The following is a 21258-nucleotide window of genomic DNA, read 5'->3' as shown; positions in this document are numbered from 1 at the left end:
CAAAATTTCACGTATGCTTGGAATCAAGCAGAAGGAACCACACTGGCTATTGAACTTACTTTTTCTTGGCTCGTCGTATGTTTTGTACGTCACCACGTTACCACATTCGTAATTGTTAGCCAACATTTGTGTGACTGTGTGTATGCAAGACAAGTTGGAGCCAACATCCTTTGAACAAAAATCCACTATTTTGCTGTCAGAATGTCCAGTCGTGTCTACGGGTCATAAGTGCAGCTGTGTTCACACTGAATATCCAATCATAATAGGGAATTTTGAAAAAAAAGACTTTTACTTTTGCATTATTGGGTGATTCAAGTGCAGAGTCTTTACTCCATGGAATTGATAAACATTTACAGTTTTTATTAATGTTGGCCATCGGCGCTAGTGTTTTTTTATTACTCTTTTCTAATATATTGCCTTATATTCCCATGCTATATCAATGACAAAAGTTCCCCCATTTGCCATTTTTGGTAAGATAAAAATATATCAAAGCAGACTCCAGCTGGGAGTTATTTTAGCCTGAGAAACATCCTTGTGAAAAGGGGTTATGCTAAAGAAAGTCGTTTGGATATATTTGTATTGTTTTGTTTATCTGAGCTGGGAAACACTGGCAATTTATTTTACTGACATTAAAGCTAAACTCTAAGCAGAAATAAAAGACAAAAAATGATGAAGCTTTTTAATTATTAATACAGTATCTAATGTATTTGTTCTTTCCAATGATTTTTATTGAGGTTTTCAATAAGAACATATGAATATAACACAACACAGTGACCATTCTTTGGTCCAGCTTAGTACTTAGCACTGGATACAGACAGGAACAATGAAAAAGTTTAAGTGCCATCACCGAAAGAAAGAGCAACCAATAAAATAAAAAAACAGAAGATAAGATAATGACATAACAATATTTGTTCAACTTAAATCAGGTAATTAACGGTGACCTAATAGATTGCATGGACTTCTGCAAGTCCTTTCACATTTTATCTAGTACTGAGGTCACACTGAACCAACAATGGCTTCGACATTAAACCAGCTTATGGAGAAGAAAAGAAAGAATAAAAGAGAGGAGAATAAAGGGTATATAGAAAATCTGTTGAAGAGAAAGGTGAGAAAAGAGTAGGAAAAGGTATGGCCGACTGAGTACCAGGCATGCAACCTCTTAGGCAGTGTTTAGGTGTCTCTCCATCCAGATCAGAAGAGTTCTGAAAGATATTTCATGTCGGGATTCCATGTTTTCTTGAAGTAGGCCTGCTTATCCCTAAAGGATAGCCACCATACATTCATTGATCATGATCCGAGTTAATTTTGCCTTTAAGAGTTCAAAGGGTGATCTCCAGGACCCTGCGATGGATATCCTAGCTGCTGTGAATATGAATGCGATTAGGCGTCTCACATATCCCAGAATCTCCTCCGGCCTCTCCAAGAGGGCCTGCTGTGGAGTCTTGGGTAGGTTCCCTTGGGTGAGGGAATATATAAAATGATATGTACGGATCCAGATCAAATGTATTTTTAATGCAATCAGAGTAAGTAGCTGAATTTGACTTAGCATCAGATTGCTGCAGTCCTTGTACAGCAGAACATAGATTGAGGTAGGAAGAAGCAGCAAAGCCTAAGACCAACCATAGATGGTTTGAATCTAAGCCATTTCAGCAGGAACTGGCTGAGATTCGAACCATTAATGGGCAAGTTGAATGCAACAAGTTGATCAATCGATCAACTTGGGTACAACAAGCCTGCCAGATTTACATGCGATTGTTGTTAGTGGCTGCTAAAGCCAATAGCGTTCATCACTGTCTTCTCCCGGCAGGGACAGCTTCCCCCGCCAGGAGAATACAATGTCTCTGCAGGAGGGATTTGTTGATGGGGGAATCATGCAAATTTATTTCCTGGAACCCGTGGTTGAGAGTCATGTTTTGGAAAATATGGTAAGGTTTAAAGCAGAACCAAAGTAAAAAAGTAAAAAATTGTGAGCAGACAGGCAGTCTCTGTCTTTCCTGCAATAAAACGAATGTACCTGTCTGATCGCAAGCTTCTTTAGAATATACACTGAGCTGCGCATCAGAAATTCAGTGTACATTCTCAGCATGACAGTGCCAGGATGAATAAACTCCGATGCACATGCCTGGGTGTTACATCCCCCCCCCCCCCCCCCACTGGCCAATCACAACAGCCAAAGTTCCCACACCCAGGAGAAGCTATCAACACTAGTTAGGCAGCTTGTCCATGTTGCATTTCTGGAGCGAAGATGAGTACTTGCTGACTTAAAAGCATTACTCGGGAAATCACTCAGGAAAAGGTTAGAGCCTCTTCAAGGCGTACCGTCTTCTGATTGGGGAGATTTCTCCTTATTTCCTGTCTGGGCACAAAATGTAGGGAAACGTGTCCAACGTGGGCACAAAAAAAATGCATGTATTAAAAAAAAATTTTACTTCTCAAAATGTTTTCCTAATGACAGCTGCTCCCCCTAGGTCTTGTAAGTTGTAGAAACTGTTCACTACTTGGGTAACAGAAAAGAAAAGTCCTGACAGAAATTTCTACTTTTCCCTATCTATAAAAAAAAAAAAAATGTACTGCATGGTATATGCATTATCCTGAATATAGCAATAATAATATAATGTTAAGCATTAGCCAGCTTCTGATTGGTTGCTATGGGTTATCCCACAGCTTTTTCTCAACTACTTATGGATAAGGTCAAGTTTTTCAGCAAACAAAATGGCTGCCCTCTCCGCTGACAGAAGACAGACCCTTTTTTTATGCATTTTATGGGGCCTGAGCCTTCCGCTGTAACATAAAGCAGTAAATGTCCCTACAAAATAATTAAATGTCCCCACAAAAGGACTAGGCTTGACTGATGCGAATGAATGAATTTGTTCAGTCTGTATAGTGGCGCTGACCTTAATAAACTTTAAAGAAAAAAAAAAGTGAATTGTGTTAACACGGCACTTCAGAGCCTCTGTGATACGGTGAAATAATGAAGCACTTAGCAGTAATTTGAGAATGTCAGGAGAAAGCAAATCACATTCACGACTTCACAGGCCCTGCCGCATGCTTTCCTTGTGATCTTGGAAAAGGATATTGAAGCCTCATAGCATTTCCCATGCACTTTGTTTAACCCTCTTGTGGTCCCTGGGGAAGGACCAGAGCTGTACTCTTGCCTTTGCTTGGCAGGTTAAATAGCCACAACACTGGGCTCCACCCACTTTACAGCATCATTATGTTTTTCTGACATATTGTAAGGCAGGGGTGTTAAACTCTCTATTAAAAAAAGAAAAAAAATATTGTATGTGCTGTTCTACTTCCTGTATTGATGGGCTTTTGTTCACTTCAGACATGTTTTACATTCACATACAAGTCAATGTAAGTGCAAATCCTGTTGAAGCAGGTCAAAAGGAAATCAACTGCATGTCAAATGGTTTCTCGATTATCTCACAAGTGTCTTAAATTGATGCCATCAACACATTCCCTAAAGCCGGTGTCCTATTATATATGGTCCACCATCGGATAGTGTCCACTGTGTACTGCGCATGCGCAGTACACAGCACACGCAGCTTCCGAAAATAGCCGAGGATGAACGGTGCCTGCGCCGTGAGTCCAGGTTCTATCCCCACCATCCAAGTGGACATAGAGTAGTAATATAAAAGAGCCAAACCCAGCGAGGCCGAGCCCGAAGCGTGGCGAGCGAAGCTCGCCCGCGAGGGGCTCTCTAATTTTCACAACCCTATGTCCGCTTGGATGGTGGGGCTACCACCTCCACTCACGTCGCAGGCACCGTTCATCTTCGGAGGATTTCCGAAGCTTCTTCTGCCATGCGCAGTACGGGGCGGGCACTATATGATAGCAGGACACTATCTGCCAGAACACCGGCCATACATGGGTTGAATTCCAAAATAATCCCAGATAGCAAGGATAACTTGCCACAAATGTGTGACAGTGTTGAATTGCAAGTCTGTTAACTTGCTGCACATTTTCACTGGCAAGTTGTACACTTGAACACTTGCAGAGCACAAGTTCTAGTTGACACTTTTCCAATTAGTAGCAAATTTGCGTGGCAAGTCTCTAGCAAAAGCAAAGTTGCAGTGATAAGTCACTCTGCAAGTCAACAGCATGAAAATTCAGTCACAGTGACCCCCGTGGTGGGATGACTATTGCACAACATAACTGAACCAGAACTTGCAGAATGTTTGCAAGAAAAAGATGATCTGGAGTCATGCAATGCAGACTTGCTGCAATTGTGCAACAAACTTGTGAAGCCTGGCAAGTCTAGCAATAGTTTAGCAAGTCGTTTTCACACTTGTAGTACAGTTGCTTGCTATCTGGGATTTTCTTTCGAAAATCGAAACTAAGAATTTTTGTTTGCATTTTTGCTCGCACCATTCATGGGCCAAAGTAGCGGCCGATTTTTGTGCGGCCATCGAATGTGAGTGATCAGGCACGATGGAAATCTTTTGAAAAATGAACAAATTTCTAATCGATGATGAGAGAACTGTGCGAGAAATATAATCAAAAAAGAAATACGCATGAGCTGTGACCTTTAAAAAAGAAAAGATTTCCGGCCACAAAAATTACTTTCCTTAGCAACATGAGGTGAAATTGAAGGCTTGGTTGGTCAAATTTCGAAAATCACAAAATGCACTAAATTTCTGATTTAAGAAAAAAAGAAATTGGTTCAGAGTTTGACCCACGTATGGTCTGCATAAGCCCATTGACATAGGCTCTTAAAGTGAATCTAGGCCAGGGGTCTCCATACTTTCTAGACAAAGGGCCAGATTACTGTCCTTCAGACTTTCGGTGGGCCGGACTGTGGCCATTGGGAGTAGAAATTGTCCTGGCATCAGTGGAAGTAAACAATGCAAAACAATTCCTCCCTGAGTATATGTAAACATGTACTAGGAGGAGGAATAGTGCCCCCTGGTGTCAGTGGGAGGAATAGTGCCCCATTGTTGGTGTCAGTGGAAGGAAAGGTACCCCAGGGGCTGGATTAAGGTAAACAAAAGGGTTGGAGACCACTGATCTAAGGGTGTTTTATTGCTGATGAGGTAGAGAATAAAATCAGCACTCCACTTATAAAGTCCAGAATAAGATTTTATTCAAATTCATCAAGAAATCGTTCCTCATGGGTCACTTTTCTTTGGGTCTATAAACAAATTAATGTCTTGTATAACTTGTGTGAAGCTTATTTTCACTGAAATTCAGCAGCACTCCTCACCATTGCAATAATATAGGGTTTGTATTACTGTCGGTGTCCCCACTCGGGATATTAAACTTATTTTATTTGTCAAGAAGTGATGGGAGATCTTTCAGTGGTGGCAAATAAAAGGGGATTTCCTTTTTGATTTGTAGGGCCTTCTTCCCATTTCCTGTTGGGTCTCCAAAGCAAGAAGTGAAGACAAATCTCTCCACAGGGACACAAAAAAAAAAAGAAATCTTTTCAAAAATTGAAAATTAAAATAAAAGTTTTGCTTTTTAGATATACTTTAACTCCAGCCTAGTCCAAACACCACTAACATTTTCGCAGCTAATGCAGGCAATCCCACTGTCAGCCTGATTTTTAGATGGTGTGAGGAGTTTATGATTAAGATATGCAAGTAAATGCTTAAAGCAAAGACTGAAAATAAGATCTATGTCCTTACATATGTGGAATTTTTCGGTGCACTTTACATTTCCTTGAAGCGCTTATTTAAAGTGGACCTTGCAGTAAAATGCAAGGTCTGCTCAAATCACCTGGGCCCCCACCCCTTTCAAATAAGCTAATGTAGGTGCTAAACAGCCTTTCTCAAAGTTTTTACCCCAGAGGAACCCTTGAAATAATGTTCAGGTCTCAGGGAACCCCTGGTAAGATTAGCCCATCAGGGGATCATTGGAATAATTACCTTTACATTGGTAATAGGGGTGGCCACAATGACACCCATTGGATTTGGAACAATGCAAATACCTTCAGAGAGGATATCAGTGAGCCACAGCTCAAGGAACCCCTAGCCACCCCTAGAAGAACCCTATGGTTCCACAGAACCCTGGTTGAGAATAGCTGGTATAAAATTTCTCTGAAAAGAAAAACGTTAAAAGATACTTTACCCTCGCTGGGCATGACGTCATCATATTTCTGGGAATATTTCTGGGCAATACAGAGCAGGTAAAATATCTCAGAAAAGACAGCCACTTGTTTTAGCATCTTCTCTCAATATTTTGGCTGCTCTGTATTCTCTCGGATCTAGCCGGAAGAATGAGTATGAAGTTATCTTTGCCCAGGCGGGGTTGAGGTTAGTATAAACCCTAACTTTTTGCTTTACAGATACAAGTGACAACTATTCATAATAGGTGATTTGTAAACGCAGGGGGGGCAACAGTGTAAACAGAACTTGCAATTTACTGCAAGGTCTGCTTTAAATCTTTTAATGCCTTGGTTCACAGAATGACCATCTTGTTATATCTCTCAGAAAGTCCTGCACATTCCTGCTGGAATTTCTAATCTACCCTCCTTTTACTGCTGAATTCTTCATATGAAATGAACATATAGCAGGGATAGTCTGAGTTCCTTCTAGTGGCTATAAAAGGTGGGTTGAGCTCAGAACTCCCTGGCACGACTGCAGTAAGTGGGTGGAGTTTTGAACTTCTAAAAATATGACGTGAAAAATCAGGTACAGAAATCTTGCCAAAGGAATACCTGACATGGCTAGGAAGCCCAAATAGAAGTATATCCAAACCTAAAACTATTTTTTTTTAAACGTTTGCAATGAGAGATTTGTATTAAAACCTTGTTATTTTTCTTCCTATTGGGAAAACTTCTCTTTGCTTTCTGTCTTGGGCATACAGCAGAAAGCGAGAGGAGATCTCTCCAAAGTGAGGGAAACTCTTTGACAATTGTCACCAGAACAGGTGGCTCTATTGGAATATCTCCACTCTTTTCTTGTTCAGGTACCAATCATAACGTTTTACATTTTCCATCATCTTTTGTCCCAAACGAGAGTGGTCATAGGGCAGAAAGGTTAAAAGGTTTTAACATTTTCCCACTCTACCCCCCCCCCCCCCCAAACAATTATGAGCTTTACATACTGTAAATCTAAAGAACATCTAATGATAAAGCATTATTGGCCTCTCCACTACAATTCCCTCATCGTGGGTGCTACAAATGTAAGCTATACACAACATATGGGTGTTTTTGGAAGATTCTACTAAAACCACATAAGACGCGTCATCCGACAAGGAAATAAGTCAGTGGGGAAAGGCGTTTACAGTGTGAGCCACCGGCGGTGTATGTGCTATAATTCAGCTTGTGGACACGGCTGATCACTCTGAATAACACGTGTGGTTTAAAATAAACCTTTGGCACACAGAGAATGCGCTGGGCAGACTCAGGCCCCAACCATTTAACCAGAGTTCAGCGACTCTGATGACAACCGTGTGCGTTTAGCAATTAAAAGCTGGCAAAGGCTTGCAGACTTTTAATTCAGATACAGCTCATGCTGATCATTTCCTGTCCTCCAAGAGGAAATTCCTGATGGAACTGAGGAATCATTTTTTTGTTTTTTTTTCTTCACCACAGAAATAATTTGTCATACTTTTTCTTTATTTCTTAATTTCTGTTAAGAAAAATCAAGCAATCTGTATAACAAATGTTTTAGTGCTGTTGTGCTAAATTGACAAATGTATATTATTTTTTTTCTTTTAAAGAAATTAATTTAGATTAAGAAAGTATGGAGTGTTTTACAAAGTTTGGGAATGAACTGTGGTTTTATGAAACACGGCTAGATTGTAGGCCTTTAAAGCTTAACTCCAGCCAAAAATAACACGATAAAATGGAAAAAGCCCATATAAAAATAAAGTATCAAGACCAACTTTATCTACAATATTCACCCCCAGTCCAAAGATTGACCCCACGGTATTTTTCTCTACTGCTAGATTTCCTCAGTTTGATGTCAAGCATCATTCGGTCCACTTCCTCTAAGCTTCCTGGTCCCACCCTAGCCTCTGATTGGACAGTGAAAGGAGAAGCAGAGCAGCACAGTGATGAGCTAAAAACTCTCTGTGGCTGTTTTTTCTAATCAGCATTCTTCTTGTCAGCACATAAACTGATTGACTAATTTTACTACTTCTCATACTCCAGCCCTGCTGTATGAGCCCTTTCACACTGGGATGGTGGGGGCAGTAGTGGTAAAGTGGCGCTAGTTTTAGCAGAGTTTTAACACTGTTCAGGTGGGAACGGGGCACTTTTAACTCCCTGGAAGGGGTAAAAAAGGGTTAAAAGTGCCCGTGTATCGCCGCTGCTGAAGCGCTTTGCAGGCACTTTGGCAACACTGTCCATGCATTCCAATGGGCAGCAGCAGTGGAGGAGCAGTGTACGCATCGCTCGCAAACCGCCCCAAAGATGCTGCTTGCAGGACTTTTTCTAACGTCCTGCAAGCGAACCACCTCAGGCTTTCAAACTGGGACTGCAGATGAAGCAATTTTCAGGTGCTTTACGGGCCTTATTTTTACCTCTAAAGTACCTGAAAAACACACCAGTGTGAAAGGGGTCTACAGGGATTGCAAGAGGCTGATACCAGGTCTGCAGTGGGCGTGTTAGCAGGAGGCAGAGACAGCTGTACACTGATCTTCCCAGTGAAGAGCTATGCTTGGAGGGCATGGTGGAACTGAACATAAATAAATCTTTCCAAAAGTGACCCTGAGCTTCCTGGCATTCATGAAATCAACCCCCCTTTAAATGTTGATTCCAGAGTCTTTAGATTTCTTAGGATCGATAGATTGGTATTTGATGGTGTGGCCAGCAAAAAAAAGTAGAGTAGTGACTGATTTATTTTGCTGGTATGCTTTTATTGGAGCTCTATACTACAGCAATAGGGTCACTGTAAAATCTTTAGTGTCTTTCTGAGGCACTACAGATTTTGTCACACTCATAGCATTAGAGGAATTTTGACAGGAGTTTGCAGCTCTGCCTGGAAACACTATTGAAAGCCTGAGGGCTCACTCACACTATTGCGGTGCAGTAACACAATGTGCAGAAATAATTGTTTACATTTCTGCAGTGCCATTCATTGTGAAGGAACTCCAATGCACCTTGTTAACAGGTGTGCTGCCAGAAACGATATATGCATTTCCGTGCATTTTGGTATTTTAGCAGCCTATTCAAATGGGCTGCCTTAATGCAAGGCATGCTAATTCAGTACAATAGTGTGAAAGAGCATCAATGAATGTGCAGTGTGGGCTTGAACAAAATTCATACTGAGGTAAAGCAAGTGGAATTTCTGCCCTAAAGCACATGTAAACCTAATTACTTAAATCTCATATAAGCTTTTTACGTTAATGTCATTTCAAAAATGTTGTTCCATATTTTTACGTCTGCAGCTTTTATTTAAATAGTAATTGGCCCTTCTACAAAGGGAGCCATGCTCATGTGCTTCCAGTTAAAGGGTACTAATGCTGTGTTCCAGTTTCCTGTGTTGTCACCACACCAGCTTCTTGTAAAGGCTGCAAGTGGCTATTTCAACATACATTACACAGGCATGGTCAACTTTTGTCACCATCAGGAATCGTACCCTGTGAAATGGCATGCAGCTATCACTGGAGTGCATGTTGACAAGAAATTACTGCAAAAAAAGCTGCAGCAGTAGATGTAAAGAAGAGAAAACAGCAATTGTTTATGATACAGTGACTCGGCAAACTAAACGTCCTTCAGTTTTTGTATGTGAAGAAAATTAGCAGTAATTCCAGTCTAGCGTCAGATGATCAGTGAATGATTTCTACCTGTTGCCTGAAGTTGCCCTTTAAATATTTAAGAAACACAAGACATCACCGGGTTTCAGAGCTTTCCGTCCCCTTGGTTCCTAATCTTTGTTAAACTAGCAGTCTGGGGAGCAGTGCACACAGTACTGTTCCCACGCTAGTTCACAAGATCCATTCTAGTTTCAAATAATACTGAAGAATCTGTGGAATTCCATTTATCTTGTACCATGAAAGTTGATGCAGAACATGTCAGCTGCTTAACCCCTGGAGCACCCAGAATCCTCCAAGCACAGAAGCACAATACATTGGGGATGCTGCCAGCACCTTAGGGGTTACAAGGACAAGCAACCCCAGAGATGGGTGACCGCAGATTTGAAAACCACAAGAAACCTAAACAGTTTCACTTGTACAGAAAAAAACACACAAAAAGACTTATAAAAACAGACATTTGGCAGGTAGGACTTCTACCTAAAAGGCGCATAATGAAATACAGGTTAAGTTAAGGTCTTAGCAGAGTGGACAAAAGGTATCAAAGGTTTGTGACTCGGAAAAATGTACATTGTTCTGTAGAAAAGAAGAGAATATTCTTCAGGAGGGGGCTTGCTTATGTGGCATCTCAGTAGAATATTAGGTATTTGTTTACAATATACAGCTCTAAATCCCTTTTAGTCTATGGATTAAAGATAACTGGATGCTGTTGGGATTAATTGTTGGTATTTCATTGTTGGTATTTCCTTCTTAAAAAAAGCAAATATATCTTCAACTATCTGAATATTTGATTATACTTTGTGTATCTTGAATCAGATGCTGCAAATGTGAGCTTGCTATGGTAATCACAAATACCTGTGTCATAAGACAATATAGAAATATTATATATGGTTCCTGTTTTTAGACTTTAAGTGAGAATTTCTGTAACCATAACAAGAACCTGAAGTATGAAAGTTGTGCCCACAAAGGCAAGCAGAAAACAAAGGACTAGTTACCAGTACTCCCACTGTCACTGATCTTTTCTCCAGTTGTGCCTTATTTGTTCTGCACTGCTTGTGTCACACTGTCATGGGGACCGTTATATTAGAGGGGAAGGATTTGCTCATGTTAGAGCTGCCCTCTGATGACTAGGGATCTGATGATTGGTGGGGGAATATTTATGGAGCAGCAGGAGAGGTGGAGGAAGCTCAGAACCACAGAATGAATAAAGCAGATGCAGGGAGATCCTTGCACTGCAGGTTCTCAGGTACAGCTTCCTCTCCAGCAAGGATAACATTGAGCAGCACAGTAGCAACATTACAAAAATCTTACTCCAAATCTTGTTAGATTAGCAGTCAGAGGCAGCAGTATATTAGATAATCTCACACAGCAGATATACTGTACACCTACGAGACTCAAATAACTGCTTAGCCACTGGAAGTGCATTGTTAGTTTTCAGGGTAAATTTAAGTAAAACAAAATATATCTTTTAGGTACTGCTTTGGCACAGTTAACATTGCTATAGGCTCCTAATAAGATAGAAAGTCTTCATTTTTAAAGTTCAGGCCCACTTTAAGGGGGATTTTCCTATTGTCATCAAGAAAGTAGATAACTTTTCCACACACCATGTTCCAATATACCCTCCACATAGAGTAGTAAATATCTCATTCACCCCTAATTTTCCAGTAGCTCAAAGGGAACTGAAATTCTGGGAGCTGTTTGGGTTCAAGCAATGCTAAATCGATTCATTTTGGAGACAGCAAAAGGGCAGTAAGTCTTCGAGCATTAGCTATGTCACTAAAAAGTTTTCAAAATCATTACATGTATGTTTTTTTTAATAAAGCCAGTGTAAGTACCTACATTTGACCTGGTATTAGTCTCTTGCAGTCCCCTATGCAGCAGCACTGGGAGTGAGCGGGGCAGGGCAGGGAGCCAATCAGGTGTTGTGCATACAAATATGTTGACAAGAAACATGTTTAAGGGGACCGTGGGCAGAGGGATGACTTCATCAATGTGCTGCTCTTTTACTGTCCAGTCAGTAGCCCTGGTGTGTCATCCACCTGTAATGTGTGTGGGGCTGTGCAAATCTCAGAAATAGATCAACATATCTGGTGGCTGATAAAAACAACTCTTGTGAGTGTGTGTGTGTCATCTGTGTATTTAGCTGTTTGCTCATGTTCAGTTTTATTGAATCTTTTTTAACCTATATATATGTTTTTTATTTATTGCACAGGATTGCCTTAAAGCATGTCAAGAACAGATCGAATCTGTGCTGGTCAGCAGCCTCAGACAAAACAGACAGCAGGCACAGCAAAGAAACACGTCTAAGACCATAGACGAATTGGATCAGGCCAGCACCCCTACAGACGTGCGAGACATCAACCTGTGAGGACTCCCGCAAAGCGAAAGAGTCTCTTTGTTTTCTCCCTTGTTCTGTATTTTTTAGAACAACCCGTTTATATCTGCTCCCACTTAGGAAAAAAATATTTAAAAACTATTTTAAATACAAAAAAAAAAGAAAAAAAAATGAATTATTATGTGTTTGGTGCCTGTCGTGTCCATTTAGAAGGGAATCCCACAATATATTTGATAATTGCTGTTCTTTATTATTATATTGTTTAAAATTAAGTGCTTATGTAAGCATAAAACCTAGCTAGAAAATTGTAAGTCTGCATTTGTGGGATAAAACTTTAGATGTTCCTTTTTTTTTTTCTACGTTGTAGTTGCTTACACCTCTCTCGCTAGACGTCGCAGAGGGAGTGAGCAGTTATTTGTGGTGTGTTTTTCATGTGTAGATTGCAAAGCAAAAGACTAATGGATTCTAGAGACCGAAAATCAGAATGATCCCTAAAGAGATTGAACCAGTTTTCCTATTTTTGGAGCGTTGATAAATAGGGATCTGTTCTGTTTTCATTGTTATCTAATGAGAGGTGCTTTCTCAATCTCCTGTTTAGTTTTTGTTTACTTTTGCTATCTATGGTAGCTGCTACCGAAAAAAAAAGATGCTTTATTTTTTGCAAGCCTAAGGCAGTTGTTTTTTTTAAACCATTGTTTTACCCCTTTTTCTTTTTTTTTCCTTCCTTAGAGAATATGTAGACATTGAGAGGGGGTTTACAGCCTACTGTGGATCACAAAATTGGTCAAGTCCAACTCCACCTTTGAGACTGTAAGGCAGGGCAATGAACTCACCCTGTTTTAGTCTTTAGGCCTTTAGAGTATCAGCTGTGTCCAGTGAAAACTATTCAGGTTGTATCTTTTTGTCAAGAGGCAACCAAAGGCCCAGCTGTGTATATGAAATTAGATGTTTATATTGGCAAGAAGCTAAGAGAAGAGTGCTTGGTTTAGGCCAGGGTTTTCCATAGGTATAGATACATAACCAGATGACACTGGCCACAGAACATACTTGAAAAGTCTTTGGTAAAAAATGCTATTTCTAGAAGCCATTTCACCAGCAAGCCCAAAGATTTATGATGAATGGCCATTGGAACGAATTAACACTCAAACACTAAACGCGCCTAGTGTCAGCGCACGTTAGACGCGTTAACACGCATTTACACTCATCAAGCTTTTTTTTTGCCAAATCGTTGCTGCCCCTGGACGTGCTGGCAGTCTCTAAATGCCCTTGTGTCAAAAAGCCTCTGTGTGCATGGACACTAGGCAAACATGTAGGGGCATTTAGAGGCAAGAGCAATGTCAAAAAACATTGTGTGCATGAGGCCTAAGACTTAGTACACCTTTTATTGTGATGTGCCTGAAATTAATTTAGTTGATTTAAACTGAAGGTCTGATTGGTCTTCAAATGAAGTTGAATTTTTTTGCCCTGCCTTACAGTGTAAAAATGGTCGGAAATGTGAAGTAAAATGCCTTTCAAGGCAAGCAATATATGGTCCAAGCAAGCTGAAACAAAAAAATATAAGGTACTCCTTGTCATTCTGAAACAAAACACAGCTCCTTTGCATTATAGGAGCTTTTTCCCTCAACACTGCTGGGGATATCACACGTTTTTAAAAGCATTTAGCTATTAAAAAAATAATACATTTTGAAAATCCACCATGATGTAACAGGAGCTGGTTGGTCCATAATCTCCTTGAAAAGCCCTGAACTTAAGACAGTGGCATTTTTTTAATTGCTAAACGCTAATTATTGCTTATTTTGTGGAGATATTCCCATTTAAATATATAATTTTCTTTCCCCACTTCCACTGTTGTATTCCACGGCCGGTCTGCAGTTGTCATTATTGTAAACCATTTCATTCGAAAAAGCACTTTGAAAATAGTTCCTAAGGGATAAATGGGATGGTTTATGAAAATTTTTGCTGACCCCCTACATTTTATTCAGCCTCCGAGACCCCCCACGACAGCCTGAAGGCATTTTGGTGTTGCTGGATTTTTCAACACCTGCAGTTGGATGACATTCCTTTAAGAACATTCCGGATGTATCAGAAACTAAAGTATTGTTTTCTTTTGTTCTATTATAACCCTGTAGGATGTTAACCCCTTTGGTTGACCTTATTGCTAGTGTGGTAAGCCCTTCAGGGTTCAATTCATTTTATTTTAGATAATTGTGATGAAATCGCTGGCGAAAAAAACGGTAAACATCAAGAAATTTTGTTGCATGAAAAAAATTTGTGCCAGTGTACTTGAATTCGTTTTTTTTTTTTTTTTTTTTTTTTTTCTTGTGGTTGCTACAGCAATTTGGCATCATTTTATTTTAATTTTATATATGTATTTTTTAATGCTGTTGCAACTTTTTTCATTGCTGTTGCACAATGTTATGATACAGTTGACACATTTGTTAAGCTGTTTGCAATTTGAAACAAGTCAAAAATCGAAACACAATTGAAAATGGGGTTCACCACGTATTGGCTATAAAGGCTGATACGAGGAGAAAATATATATTTTTTTTGTTTTGTTTTGTTTTGCGCTGCTATGGAGCTAAAATTTGTTTCATTCTTATTCACATTAACAGTACTTAGCTGTATTGTTTCACTGAGTGTGCTGCTATTTTATAAACATTTTTATAATATATTATTTTACTGCTTAAAAATTTTCCAATCCTGAAGTAAGTAGATGGTTAAGTGGACATATAAGGATTTTTGATTACTGGAAATGCCCTTGTATAGTTTTTTAAAATTGCTTCTAAGAGCGTTAATGACTTTTTTTTCTGATCTCACCCCAAAAAATTGGTAGAGTTACCTCAGGTTCACTGGATTCAGTATGGTTCATACACCTTTAATACCTCACACTTTTTCAGTTTTCCTCTGGGAGCTTCGTGCCATGGTACAAAGCAGCTGGAAACTGCATTTGTACTGGAGATCTTGCTATTCATTCCTTTTTCAGTTTGTACAGTTTTTACTTAAGGCTCAGGCAGTTGTCCTGTGATGCAAAAAATGAACATGCCACAATAATAGCATTGATCCTGCCATCCATAGCTCCCAAAAACGAAATAAAAATGTTCGGGGCAGTATTTATAGGAAGTTAGATATTCCAAGGGAATTTAATGCATATCCTCCACACCTTTGGAAGCAGAGACTGACAATTTTAAGCCAGAGCATGATCTCTGGAGTGTTACTAGAAATCAGTAACATCAAAAGAACTATCAGAAGAACAATAGTTCTGGCCAAAACATAGCAGACTCTACTAAGACTGGGTCCACTTTAACAATGGAAATATGACAGGTAGCCATCTTGTATCAGTCTTCACTTGGTATTGTGAAAGCTGATGTAGTGCCTTCAAAATGACTTTCCCTACTGCTATGTGAGAAATGTGTATATTTTATAAGACCAAAAAAAAAAGGCCTATCAAAAAAAGTGAGCCAAAATTGAAGCAGTGCATTAACTACAAGCAAATATTTTATCTTTCTAATGTTAGATCCATAAGAAGGTTAATTTCAGTTGGCTACTAGAAGTTAGCGTAGTTTGCATTGTTGTCTGCCTTACTGTACAAACTGTTTTGTTTACCAAGGCACAATGATTGTCTAATAAATTGTAGCATGTTCATTTTTAAAGTGCTTGTAAAGGTAAAAAATGTTTTTTACATTAATGCATTTTCTGCATCAAGGTAAAAAACCTTTTTCATGTCCGTACCCTCCAGCCCTCTTTAAATACTTACCCAAGCCTGACCTCAATCTAGCACTGTTCTTCTACCCTCTTCTCACGGGAGACTCAGCAGAGGCTTTGGCTTATGCTGCTGTCAATCAAATCCTGTGAGCAGGGAGTGGGGCTGAGCCACACTGTGCGTGTCAGGCTGCTCTGTGCAAAACCATGGCACAGAACAGGTAAGTATTATATGTTTATTATTTTAGTAAAACAAATAAACCTTTACAATCACTTTAATTGTATTTTTGCTGACCTGATCTGTTTGAGTAGTCTACCCACTTTCCATTAGTGGAAAAGGAATCTAGTTATGTAGAGCATTATTACAGAATAAGGCCATAAATTGGATAATGTAAGGCAGTGCAGAAAAACCAGAACCTTTCCAAATACTATGCCAGGCTTTAGATGCTCAAATATTTTCATTTTCCCTAATAGGCTTTTAAACAAGCCCTCGTTGACCTCTGTCGCAGCAGGCACTATGATGCAAATTATCCTCAAAGTTTATTTCAGAAGCATGTCAATTTCACTTTCTCTCAGCATCCTGTTACCCCTGCCAGGCTTTTGTATTGTAGTTTAAACAGCGGGCAGGTGACTTGGAAGAAGGAGGTGAGCAAAGTGCCAAGACCCCACTTAAATGACTTTGCTGCTTCTGGATCTTGAAGATGAATTGCTCCACAGCATCTACAGCTACAGAGTCAACTTTTGTTTTAAAGCTAATTTGCTGCTTATTAAGAATTTGTAAATATTTGAACGTTCATAGTCTGTCTACAGCAATTTACAATCATCTGTGGAATGCTTTCATACACAGAACATTTGAAAAGTCACAGATGCTTAACATATAAAACAGGACACAATGAATACTTCATGGATCTATAGAAGTGTAAAAGAACATGACATGCACTGGCCTGCTTTGCATTATCAAATTTGCCGAAAAGGCAGATGTGTACCCCACATTTGAGATAGAAGTTAAGAAACTGAGAACAGCATAAGCTTTCCAGAATTGTTCATTTATTTTCTCACCATTTTTTAGAGTTTGGCCTTCAGTAAAAATGGTCATTATCACCTTTAGAAAAGAAAAAAAAAGTTTCTATTATTTAGATGTAGGAGTTAAGGGAACGGCATACCATGTATTTAAAGCATGTGAAGATACTCAAAATCTCACGCTATGATGGGTATATATGGCATTTTCACAAAGCGCTTTGGTGAGCATAGTCACTGATTTTTTTTAATTAATCAAGAATGAAAACATACAAATGATGATTAATTTACATGTGTGCATTTCTGGATTGCAAGAGGTTTAGTTATATACTCGTTTAATAGTATGTAGCCATCATACAGCTGCTAAACAACCCAGAATCCAGTCTTGCAATGTAAACATAAACTCTAAAGATATGCTAGCATGATGATTTAAGGCACAGAAAAAGCCTTGTAGTTGGTACAGACTGGTTCCAATCAATTTTGTATGTCACCCCCCAATCCCCCCTTATACTCAGTCCCTGGACACATAGAAACTTTTTGAAACTTACCAGTCATTCATTATTATAATAATAATATGGGACCTAAAGGGTATTATATTAAAGTGACATGAAATGTGTAAGCTTTATGAATTTATGGTTATTTACGTGAAAGAGGTAATGTGGGTAGTTTTAGTTTGTTCTGTTAGACCACACCTGTTTATTCTGGCAGCCAAGATGTTTCTCTAGTGGTATTAGTCCATAATACTAGTTCCCTGTGACTGTCAACCAGACTTAAGGCTAGCCTGGCTCATAAAGGGCATCAGTTGTCTGAAGGAAATACCTGTTTTCATTGCCAAAAATGACCAATCACGTTTCCATTTATTTTTCCATAGAATGAGAGGCATTTGGTAGCTGTAGGCAACAGAGAACAGTTCCTTCTTAAAGTAAACCTCTCATGAGAGTACTATGAGGGCTACCATTGCTGATCTTTCCTTCTGAAAAAAGTATATTCCCTTGGATGTCATGCTGATTCACTTCAGTGCTTTCTAAATCCCTGATCTGGAACAAATAAGGTAAAAGGTTCTGACTCCACTTGCTACATACCTATTCAGGGTTAGTAGTTTATAAAGTACTAGAGCAAGAGATAGACAGAGTGGAATGATAAAAAAAAAAAAAAGAGGACTGCAGTGGAAACTGCCCAATATTTCTCTCATGACAGGTACTCATTTAGGAAAGGAAAAAAGAAGACTGAGGATGACTGCCAGAGCAGTGTGCAGGTGGTGGTTTAGTGTAATGTTACCAGCAAGATACCCTTGTAGGTTTTGCTGTAAAGAGTTAGGAAACGTTAAGTGCATTAAAGGCAGAGACAGGGACCTGCTGGCTGTTGGGTGAGCTCCAAGTTTCACCAGTTGGCAGTAACAGCTGGATAGGCACAAATGGCTGCAGCGTAGCTTAGAAAGTTACATAAAAAAGGCTAGTGATTGTGTAGAAGTTTAAGTGTTATACTTTAAAGTAAAAAAACAAACAAAAAAAAACTGAAAAGAATTTTGTGGGTTTGCCATCTCTAACTATGAGGTAGGTAATACCACCTGCACTTGGTTGGTGATTTTAAACAGTAGGGTTTGTACCCTAGTTTTTTTCCAGTGACCATTGTAAACACATGTGTGGCTTCTATAGCACTCAAAGCTGATGACCTTTTTTTCTGTCTCAACCTGACTTCGGTTTCATAAACCCAATTGGAAGCTACCCTTGCCAATATAAGCTGATCGCCGAGTGGAGGGGTGTTCCATTTCATAGTTGAATGGGAAAGGCCCCTTTAAAATGTACCATTTTACTCCACCCAATAAAGACATTCATATTGTAAATTGTTGTACACATCTTGTGACATCATAAAGGCCCAATGCTGATACATATTAATTCAGAACTGAGATAGCATAATTTATTATGGAAAAGAGGAGAACAAATCTTGATGCCCATGGCAATGAATCAAATCCCCCCATTTGTCCTCATAGTAGCATAATAAATGGAAGAATCTGGTTTCTATGAGCAACAAGCACCGCTCTTGCTCAGCTGGGGACCACGATAGCTGCCTGCACTGTTTGAAGGCAATTGGTACAATTTCAATTTGCCAAAGCCTTATCTTCTAAATGGAGGTTGTGTCTGAGGGCTCAGATAAATTGCTAGTGTGTACTGCTGCTTCAAATGGAATCAATTTTTCCAGGAGACCTTTGGGTTCATTTACTCAAACTGGAGAGTGTGAAATTTTGTGCAGCTCTGCATAGAAACCAATCAGATTCCAGGTTTTATTGTCAAAGCCTAATTGAACAAGCTGAATTTATAAGCTGATTGGCTACCATGCACAGCTGTTCCAGATTTTGCACTGTCTGGCTTTAGTAAATCAACCCTCTTGTGCATAACATTTGACAAGAGAGGAAACAAAAGTCATATTTATTAGTGATGGAGGGATTTTTGTATGTGTTTTCTTCATAATGTTTAACTTCTAACTGGAGTGACCTATACACAGAAATTCCAGAGCTAATTCTGTGGAAATTTTATGTATTGCTACAATTAGCAATAAGAGAGAAAAGAAAAGAATAAAACATAAAAACCCTCATATGATATCACACTATTTATTGTTTATTGAATGGCAGAAAAATGCCAAATTCCTTGCACTTTTGGGTAATGAAAGCTGTCAATGTGTATCAAAAGCTTGCTCACATGAGGGAATGGGGGCAGTTGGGGTGGGGGTGGGTTGGGGGGGTGCATCTGAATGCACAATGTGTTCCCATTCTGCTGTTTCCAAAGTTTAATATTTGTTAAGTAAATATTTTATCTGTGCCTGTTGTCCAAAGCACATTAAAAGACACCTATTGTTAACCATAAGCTATGTGAATGCAGTTTCTTTGGAGAAATGTTTAATTACTGAAAGCAGGAAATGGATTAAAAGACTAGAAGTTCTGGGGGCCTCGCCTCAGAAGAACTTCCAGCTGCAAAAAATCCTTCCATTTATGCTGTTCCCTAATAAGTCTTCTCTGTAAGAGACAACCACGACCTTTTGCAATTCAGCAGTTAGTGCCTATGTGGCATATTTTAGCCATTTGGGCTGTGAGAAAGTTAGTACACCTCTGGCTTGTTACGATGTCCATTGTGTGTTCAGATTTAATGGACAATAGAAGCAGGCATTTTTCAAGCTTAACCAATGTTGTCAAGAGTGAGGCCTACAAAAAAAGCAGTTAGTGTTAGTACTCTTGTTAGGAATGCAAGTTATTCCTACTGAGTCTGGTTCAGCCAATCAGAATTGTTCAGTTGATGTAAAAAGCATAGAAATAGTGCCAATTGGTTGTGCTGGTTTTACGAAAAGGCATAAATTAACAACCAAATATTGTAAAAAAAGATAATGCTGCTGGTCTTTTTTCCTCTGTCCTCGACATCCCATTGGCCAGTGGATTTTTTGTTTTCCCACTGTGTACCTCAATCACTCTGCACAGTCGTGTCAAATTTTTGTTTTATTGCGTTAATCAAGTGTGATGCCATATAAAGTCAATGTTATTCTCTCACAATGTACTTTTAAGATTAAAAAAAAAATACATAAGGAGTGGACATTTACATGGTCAGGGATCGAAAGTGTCAAAATAAATTAAATAATGTTAAAATTGAACATTTTAGCAAGTTTGTGAGATTTCATGTGGTGGATAAGACTGATGCTACGTAGTGTTGTTCATTACATATGGAAAAGGTCTTATCTGTTCAGTGTTAAAGTTGTTGCTTTTGTATTATTAACATGTTAATTGACTAGTTTGCAATGAAAGAGATGGATTCTTGAAATGTGTTCGGAGGGAAATACGTATGCTGTGTGGGTAATAAAATTCACCTTGACCTAAACTGACTCCTTTTTCTTTTATTCAAGTTCTGTTACTATAAAAGGGATCGCTACTTAAGCAAATAAAATAAATTATCTCAACAAGAGGGTTTTGGCAGCATGTAAGCAATCTTCAGATGGTTATCCCAAAAGGGAAGATAGATAAATACTTGTCTATTATATCACCTAACAGCTAAGGAATGCGCTAAGCGTTCTTGGAAATAAAGATGAATTTCCGTGAAGGCTAACAGCGCATAGTAAATGGTTGCAGTAGCTCATAGCAACCAATAATCTTAAGTATACCAAAATGCAATACCTTCCTCTAGATTTGGATAGAGTAGAACCCCTTTACAGATTGTATTGCTGTCTGTGAGAGCTTCACTCTCTTTAACCACTTGAGTAACAGCCTATAATAGCCTTCGGTACCAGACCATTTTTCAGAGCTGTGATAGCTTGACAGTTACTTGATCAAGCATTTTTTTTTAGTCAGATAAGAATTTTCTTTTGGTGGTATTTAGTAACTACTACATTTTATTATATAAAGGAAAAATGAAAAACAGTTTACCTTTCTTTTAAAATAAAAATGCAAAGACAGTTTGAAAAACTCCAAAATCACCTCATTTTGGAAAGTAGACACCCCAAAGTTCATCCTCTCTTTGCCATAA

General features: G+C 39.0%; 1 protein-coding gene across 1 annotated transcript in view; it reads left to right on the top strand.

Annotated features, from left to right (window-relative positions):
* Nucleotides 1-20616, top strand: part of CCND2 (cyclin D2) — an 81473-nt gene extending 60857 nt beyond the window's left edge. The window contains exon 5 of the mRNA XM_077468515.1: nt 11918-20616. Coding sequence (XP_077324641.1) covers nt 11918-12073 — 156 coding nt within the window. The 3' untranslated portion in view covers nt 12074-20616. The remainder of the gene's footprint in view (nt 1-11917) is intronic.
* The last annotated feature ends 642 nt before the right edge of the window (nt 20617-21258 follow it).

Source organism: Lithobates pipiens, unplaced genomic scaffold (genome assembly GCF_037356315.1).
Source record: "Lithobates pipiens isolate NorthernLeopardFrog02 unplaced genomic scaffold, aLitPip1_a1.2 Scaffold_8, whole genome shotgun sequence".
Classification (NCBI taxonomy): domain Eukaryota; kingdom Metazoa; phylum Chordata; class Amphibia; order Anura; family Ranidae; genus Lithobates; species Lithobates pipiens.
The sequence above is the reverse complement of the archived record's forward strand: the minus strand, read 5'-3'. Positions and strand labels throughout refer to the sequence as shown.